The sequence below is a fragment of the Colletotrichum fructicola genome (assembly GCF_000319635.2).
Source record: "Colletotrichum fructicola Nara gc5 chromosome Unknown KSG_Nara_v1_contig12, whole genome shotgun sequence".
NCBI classification, from domain to species: domain Eukaryota; kingdom Fungi; phylum Ascomycota; class Sordariomycetes; order Glomerellales; family Glomerellaceae; genus Colletotrichum; species Colletotrichum fructicola.
In genome coordinates, this window is record NW_027094062.1 from 161,848 (window position 1) to 172,723 (window position 10,876).

At 53.2% G+C, this 10,876-nt stretch overlaps 2 protein-coding genes across 2 annotated transcripts; both read left to right on the forward strand.

The window, feature by feature from the left end:
- Positions 1-1,121: 1,121 nt before the first annotated feature.
- Positions 1,122-4,799, forward strand: CGGC5_v017287 (Transposon Tf2-6 polyprotein; the record flags this gene model as incomplete). Its single annotated transcript, XM_066153881.1, has 1 exon — positions 1,122-4,799. The coding sequence occupies one exon, from the start codon at positions 1,122-1,124 to the stop codon at positions 4,797-4,799; it is 3,678 nt and encodes a 1,225-aa protein (XP_066006731.1).
- Positions 4,800-8,077: 3,278 nt separating this feature from the next.
- CGGC5_v017288 (uncharacterized protein) lies at positions 8,078-9,516 on the forward strand (the record flags this gene model as incomplete). Its single annotated transcript, XM_032028170.1, has 2 exons — positions 8,078-8,591; positions 8,645-9,516. 2 exons carry the CDS (start codon positions 8,078-8,080, stop codon positions 9,514-9,516), a joined length of 1,386 nt encoding a protein of 461 aa, XP_031875526.1.
- Positions 9,517-10,876: the final 1,360 nt, after the last annotated feature.

Consider the following 10,876-nt stretch of genomic DNA (forward strand, 5'->3'; position numbering starts at 1 on the left):
GACCAGATGGCCCAGCAGACGGCCCAGATGACGCAGCTCTTGACAGCTCTGAATGGGCTTATGTCAACGGATAGAGCAACCCCTACGCCGCTTGCGAGCAGCGTAACGACCCCGTCCACAGCCGATACAACTATACAGGCAACGAGCGACGGTATAACGATGGCAGCTAGAGGGCGGAGGAAACATCAAATACCAAACCCACCAAAGTTTAGCGGCATACGTAAAGATTTCCAACGTTGGTTCCTAGAGATGAAGGGAAAGATACGAAGAGATAGGGAAGCTTTCGACTGTGATGCCGATATATTCGCATACATCTACGCAAGGCTGGAAGGCACAGCTCAAACCATGGCGTCACCCTACTACGCTCAAGGCGGAGCAGATGGAGCGGAATCCTCCGATCAGTTTATGCAATACCTTGAGACTCGCTATGGAGATCCCAATGCAGAAGCCAGGGCACTGGATAGGCTACGTACTATCCGACAGAAGGAAAACGAAAGCTTTGCTACATTCCTCCCAAAGTTTGAGAAGGAGTTAGCAGAAGGTGGAGGAGGACACTGGGCAGACGCAGTCAGAATCAACTATCTGAAAGGAGCCCTGAACTCCACTCTGCGGGACCGTCTAATTAGTGTAATCGATCCCCCGAAAACCTACCCAGAATACGCCCGGGTCCTTATGATAATAGGGTCAGGGCTAGATAGTAGGACCTACCAGGAACGTCACGAACGACGACGATACCGAGATGCCGATGGGGACACCCTCATGGCTGGAGTCAGCCGGACTAAGGAGCCCAGAAGAGCCGCAAAGTCACAGCGCTACCGCAGCGACTCTTCCTCATCAGAAGACAACATAAGGCCCCAGAAAGATAACCGTAAATGCTATAACTGCAATAAGATCGGCCATATTGCTACACGGTGCCCTAAGCCAAGACGTTCAGGGCCTAAGAAGGTCAAGAAGGTTGAGAAAGCTAAGAGGCGAGAGGAGAGCAGCGATAGTAATGCTATAGAGGAGCTAGGAAGCTCTGAAGCTGAAGAGAGCTCGGGAAAAGAGTAACTCTAACGCGAAGTCGGGCGTTAGAGGCCAAGCCTAGTGACATTACAGAATGGAAGCAGTTCAAGCATCACATGAGCAGCAAATCAGCAGTGATCACTACCCGCATACACAAGGGCACTCAAGCAGACGCCCTAGTAGACACTGGGTGCGATCTATACTCCCTTATCGACCACGACCTCGCCCGTAAGCTCCGCCTACCGGTAGTAGACCGCTCTGAGCGGCTGCTAGGCAGCTTTAGCGACGCTACAGGCGCTACAAAAGCAACAGGTGTAGTTGTCTTCAACCTAGAGCTGTGTGGTTATGATGAGAAGATCTTTGCATATACCGTACGTAGCCTTGGTGACGACCTGTTCCTAGGGAAGCCTTGGATGGAGAGGAACCGTATTCTATACGATGCCGCTGCACAACGGATACGGCATAGGAGGGGTGGCGTAGACCTACGCTTAAAAGGCGAAGAAGAACCAGATCGAGTAAGGGAGATCAGAGCCGCGCGTCTCCTTCCAGGAGCTCCTTTCACTGCACTCTATAGGAGAGCACAACGAGACACCAAACGAACTGCAGGATACGAAGTCCGAGCCATCAGCCTAGCAGATATACAGAAGGCCCTTACGAAGAAGACTGAGAAGGCAGATCTAAAGGCCCTCCTTCCGCCAGCTATACTAGCTGAGTTCCACAAGCTGTTCCAACCTGACGAAGCCGCCAACCTTCCACCACATCGTCCTGGGGTCGACCATAAGATCCCTATCAAACAGGATAGTAGTGGTAATGAGACTGTACTACCATGGGGGCCGCTCTATAGCATGTCACGAGAAGAACTCCTCGTCCTCCGTAAGACCCTACGAGACCTACTGGATAAAGGCTTTATCCGCGCCAGCAGCTCAGAGGCATCAGCACCAGTACTGTTCGTACGTAAACCAGGGGGAGGGATACGCTTTTGTGTTGACTACCGCGCCCTTAATGAACTCACTAAGCGCGACCGATACCCTCTCCCCTTAATCCAAGAGACACTACGCACTGTTAGTGCTGCTAAGTGGTTCACGAAACTGGATGTGGTTGCAGCGTTCCATAAGATACGAATTGCTGAAGGAGAGGAGCATAAGACGGCCTTCAGGACAAGATATGGGCTATTCGAATGGCTAGTTGTACCCTTTGGGCTTACAGGAGCCCCCGCTACATTTCAACGATATATCAACGGAGTGCTTCGAGAGTACCTAGACGATTTCGCTACGGCATATATGGACGACGTACTGATCTACTCAAACGGCTCACGGCAAGACCACGAAGCAAAGGTTAAGCTAGTACTACGGAAGCTTGCTCTTGCAGGGCTCCGGCTAGACCCTCATAAGTGTGCGTTCTCTGTGAAGACAGTCAAGTACCTAGGGTTCATTATCACCGCAGGAGTAGGCATCTCCTGCGATCCTGAGAAGCTGAAGGCAATCAAGGAATGGGCTGCGCCAAAGACGGTTAAGGGAGTTAGAAGCTTCCTAGGGTTTGCAAACTACTATCGGATCTTCATCCCAGCATACTCAGAGATTGCTGGACCCCTTATATCTCTTACAAAGAAGGGCGTCCTATTCCACTGGGGTAAAGAGCAGGAAGTAGCATTCCAGGAGCTTAAGAGGATCTTTGCAGCCAAGCCTATCCTACATCAACTAGACCCTGAGCGTACAACCTACGTTGAGGCTGACTGCTCAGGCTTCGCCCTTGGAGGAGTACTGTCACAAGAAGATGAGCATGGGAGACGTCACGCAGTAGCATACCACTCGCAGCGGCTGAATGCCGCCCAGTTCAACTACCCAATCCACGATAAGGAGATGCTAGCTATTATTAGCTGCCTACGAGCATGGAGAGCGGAACTGCAGAGCGTCAATAAGTTCAAGGTTCTATCTGATCATAAGAACCTGAAGTACTTCATGACAAAGCAGAGGCTCACAGAACGACAAAGCCGATGGGCAGAGGAGCTGTCTCAGTACAACTTCGAGATACAGTACCGGCCAGGAAGTGAAGCAGTAGTGCCAGACGCACTCTCTAGACGCGAACAAGACGTACCTACGTCTCTAGAGGACGAGCGCGAACAAGGCCGGATTCTCCAGCTTCTTCCCGAAGTAGCCCTTACCTCAACGCGTACACGACGCGTAGAGGCAGCCCCATCAGTGCTTGTGTTCACCGACGATAAGGAACTACAGCAACTCTGGGACCAGACCCAAGGGCAAGACCAAGTCTACCAGCAGGCATATAATGCTGTGAAACAACGAGAAAGAAGCTTCCCTCCTAGCCTCAAGCTAAAGGTCCAGATTGCTGAGTGTGAGATCGATAATGGCAACCGACTACTATTCAGAGACCGGATCTGGGTACCAGGTAGCGAAGACCTAGATAGCGAGGCGAACACACTACGTACTCGTATCGTTCAAAGCAGCCACGACTCAGTACTTAGTGGCCACCCTGGTAGAGATAATACCCTCGCGTTAGTCAGTAGGCGCTTCTACTGGCCTGGCCAGTCACAGCTAGTACGACGCTTCTGCCGCAATTGCGATGGCTGCGGGCGAAGCCACATCTGGAGAGAGCATCGAAAAGGACTTCTGAAACCTCTACCAATACCGCAGCGTATACGAAGCGACCTCGCTATGGATTTCATTACCGACCTTCCCCTTACGGATAAGGGTGAGCGATACCTTTGGGTAATTATCGACCGGCTAGGAAAAGGCGTAACCCTTGAAGCTATGGAAAGTATGGAAGCTGAAGCCTGCGCTGAACGATTCCTGAGCTGCCACTTCCGCTTCCACGGCGTCCCTACTTCAATCGTGAGCGACAGAGGAAGCAACTGGACGAGCCGCTTCTGGCGGCAATTCTGCAAGCTTTTAGGAATAGAACAGCGGCTCAGTACTGCCTATCACCCACAGACTGATGGCGGCCCAGAAAGGATGAACCAAGAGATCCAGGCCTACCTACGCAATTACATTACCTACTCGCAGAAGGATTGGGCGAATAACCTCCCAGCAGCTCAACTAGCGCTCTGCAGCCGCGATAGCAGCGCTATAGGCATGAGCAGCTTCTTCTTAGAACACGGATACCACCCAGAGCCTGTCCGGGTTCAAGAGGCAGACCCAGAAGACCATGGGGGCCGTCGCGAGGACCTGGCACGCAAGTTGGTAACAAGGCTCCAGGACGTGATGGATATGGCACGGTCGACCCTTGCCTCAACGCAGCAACGCTATGAGGAGCTGGCTAACAGGAAGCGCCAGCCTACGGAGAGACTAGAAGCAGGCGACAAAGTCTGGCTTCACATGGGCCACTACAGGTCTCCTAGGCCATGCAAGAAACTGGATTGGTTGCACCATAAGTATACCGTTACGAAGGTTATCTCACCATACGTGGTAGAGCTTAACGTGCCAACGGCTATATACCCACGCTTCCACGTGGATACCCTGAAGCGTGCAGGTAACGACCCTTTACCTGGGCAAACGCTAGACGACGAGCAGCCGCCCCCAATTATAGATGACGAAGGCGAGGAGACCTGGAATGTAGAGAGTATCGACGCCGCCGCCTGGAAGCGTCGAGGGCGTGGGAGACGCCGTGAAGTGCTGGTTAAGTGGGAAGGATACGCAGAGAGAACCTGGGAGCCTATCGAGACGCTCCAGGGGACGGAAGCGATGGAGGCTTACGAACAACGTTACGGCCCTGCGATGAAGCACGACGGAGACCCAGCTCTAGCGCCACGGACGCGCCGCCGGAGGGGAGCGGGGAGGTAATGTAACGGGCTAGAGCCCGGCCGAGATCTCCGGCTTTGCCGGAGCAGCTACCGAGATCCGGCTCCGCCGGATCCACTATTCTGCTGTAGCACACCGCCTAGCCCCGGTCTGCATCACTGCTGCTAGGCGCCTATCCCTGTAAAGTCCTTTCCTCCTTCTTCAGCTTAGAATAGTCAATCGACGGCACCTCTACGTTGAACAAGCCTAGGGGCCAGCCCCTTACAAGCACGGTATTTTTCAGACCTTTGGGGGAAACCACGGCATTTTTTATGTTTGATATTGGCCACTGGTCGGCGTCATCTTGCCGGCCAACATGCAATTTGATTCCTTTGAAGGAGGTTTTCACGCAAAAAGAGATCCATTTCCAACATGCGGGAGACAGCGGGCTGCGCAGCTGGTCACGGAGCCTTGGACCACACGTCTTTTCTGCTATTCATTGATCACATCTCTTTCACTACCTTCCTCGATTCTAGTATCTTCTGTCACTTGTAGCTTCCCGTATATTTTTCTCCTACCTTGCGTTGCTTCCCTCGTCTACTGCGCCCTGTATCACGACTTATCGCCGCACCGTACATCCTTCAACCGACCGACCACACTCGTCTCGGCGGGGTGTGTCGGAATCCTTCGCTGCCTTGCCTGCCGACCTCGACTGACTTCTGTCGTAGCAGCAAGCTGCCTCTCCACCCATAGCCGCGACGCTATTAAGCGAATCGCCGTCTTATTCCTCGTCGCAATCGCCTGACTGAATGGTCGTCTGGCTTGACAAGCGCAGCAACGCTGACCACGCCGCTGGCTACTCGTATTGGACTATGTTTAGTTTGCCCGCGCTTGTGGCGATGATACTAATCGAGATGGCATTCTGAACCATGTTGTCTGGCAGGTGCCGCGCGCCCTGCCATCTGCAATCGGTAGGTGATGCCAATATCGCCGTCTATGTTTGCTCCTGACGAACCCTTCCAGCCTGGTGTCAGAGCTGCCATTCTTGCAGACCAACTCGAATTGAGCACAACGAATCCATTATACTTTTCAGCCTCGCCATGCCCGCCGATGGACAGCTAACCCTTGTCGAAGCGTCGCCCGTATGCGAATTCCAGTGTGGCGTTCCACCATCCGTCGTCCTTCTCATTGAATTCCTGGATTGCGCCACGAGATAGCACTTCTTGGATGTATCTGAATGCCAGCATCCGAATTCAGAAAGAGTCTTTTTGACATAGACAGCCGCCAACGTGAAAATTCCGATGTTGTCAAGTCGCCCTCAACCTGCCCTTGTCGCAGCACCCAAGGCTCCCCCGCCAATCGCTACCACACCAGTGGTGGCTTCAGTGATTACGTACCTCTCTGTTCCTGCCTGTGAAGTTGCGCCGTGCTATCAGTCCATGTGATCTAGCAGGTACATGTCTGAATTCGCACCACCGTGGCAGGCGGCTGAGAATTCGTTTGCACACGATGCCGCACCCTTTTCTCAAGCAAAGTTCGAAGCAGATCCAGAAACCTGATGTTATGAGGTGAAAGCCCTGGACTCACAGGTTATGAAAGAACAAGATGGCCTTAGTCAATGCAGGGGGGTGTTCTCCCAAAAGGACGGCTTTGATGGGATCACGGGTTGAGGTGGGAGCGTTTGTAGTGGAGGATTGTGGGCCACGGATCTCAAAAGCTGCAACGGCTATGGTAGCTTTCGGAAGGAGTGGCTGATTTGGCGCTGGAATCAGCATCTAGCCACTGAGAGCACCGGCACCAGCACTGAAGCACCCGCCCAAGTCAACACGGTCCAGCCCGAGCATCACGAAATTTCCTTCGGCCATTGAAGCTGTCCCAAGAAGATTTCCCGTGATCCGAAACAAAATTCTAGTTTTTTTTCATGTGATTTCGTCAAAGTATCATTATTGGACCCACGCAGAGAAGAGCTGCTACTCTCATGGGAGCTTCTGGGTTTGACACGCATCCAGCTTAACATGGATGAGTAAAGTGCATGCATGACGAGAATCCTTTGGGCAAAGCCATTTCTCCCAGCCGCTTTTTGTAATACGAGAGCTCTGCCTAGCTTGCCACTGAGAACAAGGTACAAGTTAGATGGGGGTTTCATTTCATGGCGTACAGCTCATCTCACTCAGTCTTGGTTCTCTCCAAGGGTGAAACGGACAGCTGACCCATGCATCGATGAAATTCAGCAGCTGTCGATCTGCGTGGGGGAAATGGCAATTGGTCTGCCCACCGGCAAATCACATGCGGCGAATGCACCCCAAGGTGTGCCAGAGGATCCAAGAAGTGTTGAAGGAGGATCTTGAAGTGGGGTCTCATGAGTTAGGTTACCAGGCCGGACCTTGGTCATCCCATGCAACACCTCGCTCGCATCACCCTTTGGTCTGCAGGCTTGCACTGTGGCTGGCCGGACCGCGATGCTCCCTCTTTGCGACCTTGACGAGTGTGCTCTTAAATGATTGAGTAGCACGCGCAAAGCATTATTGGTTAGGATGATTGGCAAGATGGGGTGGTTTTGGGTTGTCATGTGCCGCGAATGCTGTGCTTGGGGGGGAGGTGATTTTGGTTGTAGGTGGTCAGTGGACAGCTGCCAACTAAGGTACCCTGTTGCCAAGTTGTGGGACAGCTGGCACGCAAAAGCTGCGCACAGGGAACCCAGCCTGTGCCGGCAGTGTGAGATCTTGCTCGGAGATATAACGAGATCAGATAAGCGGAATGCGATAAGCGAGATCGGATCGGCCAATGGAATCCCACGCCGTGCGGGGCGAGGTGTGCGGAGGTGGTCCTGCCTGAGGACCCATGTCCAGCAGAAGAACGGACGACGTGGAGGGTCGCATGGAAGGGGTTCCCACCGCGCAGACCACCTGCAGATCTGAGGCTTGGTGCGTCGAGTGGCAGGCAGCCTGATACCAGCAAGCGCCGAACCTGCAAGAGAGAGAGCACCAACGTCGCTACTGCTTTAGGTTTGTACAGGAACGGGACGGAGGGCAAACTCACCCCTCCTTGTACGTATCGCACCTGCCTTATCTTTCACAATCCTGGCCAAACCTTCCGCTGTTTACCATCCAATAATCTCGGTAAATGGTAGTCGCCGTCTTCAAGCTTAGAACAAAAGACAAAGCTTGAAGTCTACCTACTATGGCGCCATCGTCTTGAGAGTTCTTTTCCACACAATACTTTTTTGGAGCCCGCATCTTCATAGCAACCGCCCCAACCTCGCTCGCACCCCACACTACTACAATCATCACGAACACTGCCCCGCGCAACTCGGTTGGCAAGGTGCTCATCATTCAAGATCGATGCCTCCAAAAGGCAGGCCAAAGCACACATCAAACCTCAGCGAGCTAGTGAAAGCCTTCGCCGAGGCATTCAAGGCAAGCCAGGAGCAGCTCGCCAAGGCCTACGACTACCTCGCCTCCGGCTACCAGAAACACGATTCCAAGCTTCCCAAGAACCGACCGCGAATTCCCTTCGCCGAGTGGGCGTCCCGCGAGATCGAAGGCCCCATCCTCCGTCGCGTACTCGAGGCAAGGTTCGAGTCACACTGGGATTCCCTGAAAAAGTCGGAGCAAGCCCGCCGGAACCAGGCTCTCAAGGCTCTCGGCTTGGAACACTCGGGAGAGCTATATATATGGTTTGGGGAAGCTGCCGTCGCATCTCGAGACGCTTGGCTCGGCCTTAGCTCCCTTGAAGTCACGGCTGCAGCTCTGTTCTCAGAAATCATCGCTGGCCGCGCAGAAAAGAACAGCCGCCCTCCACATTACTTGCGCACCATATTCAAACCATCCGAGGTGATTGCTGCCAAGAAGCGACGTAGGCATCCCTCATACCCTTACCGAAAATAATTGTTCACTTACGTTGCGAAGTTCAACGCATCAAGCCCGAAGTCACAAAGAAAAATCACAGAAACAAGCTCGGAGAAGTCGAATCGCAAGAGAATCGAGTGGTCGAAGACAGCAACCGTATTTCCGCCAACTCTAGTCAAGAGATTGCCGTCCCGCGCGGTGAAAACACCCAAGGCCAGGGTTCCGCCATTTCCGAGTCGTGGTGGGAAAAAGTCAGCAAGGACATTGAAAGGAACCGAGCGGTCTACAATACTGGATCGGCACGGCCATCGGTTAGAGACGAAGACGCCGAGAGTCCCTTGCAAAATTGGAACACGGGCCAGCCCTACGACGCGAACGAATCTCCGTCTCCGCTGTTCGACGAGGAAACCTCTACGCCGGTGTTCAACGACGAAACCTCTGCGGACTCGGCTATGCGCAGCAATACAAACAGAGTGTCGGGGGTTGGAATGGGGGCAACAGCCAGCAGGGTGAGCCCCGGAGCGGAGGGAGCCTCTCCAGACGACAGCGCAATTGGTATGGAGGAGTCTGACGGGCCCGTCATCGACGGAAACGACGATTCCGGCAACCCGAATGAGGCGTTTGGTCAACCTCGCCCGGCCGCCAGCAAGCCACCGCACGACGGCAAAGGACTTGAGGCACCGGATGTTGAGTCAGAGAACGCTGATGATGCACTTGACGCACTCGAAGACTTGTTTCGAACGGGCCTTGCACGCATTCATCGAGCCAAAGAATGCATCTCGACCCACAAGAATGATGAGAAGGCAGCCCTACATGACTGCGCCAAGTTGAAAGACAAAATGGTCCACCTCAACGAGCGGCTCATTGCGCGGGCAGAAGAGCTTTTGCGCGCAGCCGACGGCTCGGAGGCAGAATGGACCAAGTATTCTTAGGGTCATCTCGAGGCTGGGAATTGGGAGAAGGAGCTTGTTGAGGCAGGTGGGAAGAAGCGCAAGAGGTCGGCGGACGCCAGCACCTCACAAGAGAAAAGGACCAAGGTTGAATCGTGCGCGGCGAGGGTTGCACAACAGGTGAAGAGCGCAAGCCAATCCCTTGAGGAACTGGAAAAGCTGTGTGAGACAGACTGAACTAAAGTTGGCTTCTTTTTTGAACGATGGGTCGATGACCGATAGATGTTATCAGACGTTCACATCAGGTGAATTAGTAGTGGTTGGGCCATAGATATAATTACAATCAAGACGGTATCACAGGTATTCATCTACCTTACTCTTTATCAACGCAACAGATTTCCGTGACGCCCAAAAGCAGCCAGTCTGACAGTTAGAGACGATTAAACACGTGGACTTGCGTGTCCCCATCGAGGCAGAACTACTGCTCAGGTGGGTTTGGTGAGATGTCCGACGCCACAACGTTGAGCTTGCAATTGCGACACGGATGCGGCATTTGTCAAATATTTCAAGGGATGGCTTGCAAAGCTCCTGTTTTCTTGTAAGTACAGCCTGTGATGACCTGCTTGTAGAAGTGTCGGCGGAGGGGTGCCGTGGAAAGGGAATACGCAGAAGAGATCCAACAAAAGATTGCGACAGCGGGATGGTTGGAGTTGAAGAATGCCGCTTGCCAGCTCCCACAGCTCAAAAGGTAACACAGCTATGGTAGCTTTTGGACCCTCTCAAACAGCTCCTGCACCAAAGCTCCCGCACCCATGCCAAAGTCTCCTGTCGCCTTCCAAAAGCACTTGCAAAAGAGGCTTCCAAAATCGCACAAGGCGCAAAAATGACAAGACGGACGTGCTCCCGGCTTTCCTTCTGGTCCGAACACGAGTCACACAGACAGGTTCCAGCGGACCAACGCATCAGCAGCGGATCCGGGCAAGGCAAATGCATCTAATTTTGACTCTCTTTCGTTTGCGTCGCAGTCTTGTTCCTCTTATTGACGACCGTCGCCACGTCCAGCCAAGATAGCGTCACTTTCCATTGCGAGTGATGCCAGGGTAAGACCATTCCATGCTAACAGCTGCCGAAGCACATACTGAAATCAGTCAGACCTCGTCCTCGCCCAACAAGCCATCCGGCAATCTGGACCAGCTGGCCCTACAAGATACAGGCATGGTTGTCCACGAAGTTCACAAGGAGAGCAGTCTAACGCCGCTAATGAGGACGAACCGGTCATTCTGGGCTAGTGGAAAGGCAATCGTCTGGGAGCCGGCGGATTTCAAATATCTCATGATGGAAGATGGGCGTCCACAAGAGTACGCAGCAGAGATCGACAACTTACGACTCGTTTACAACAGTC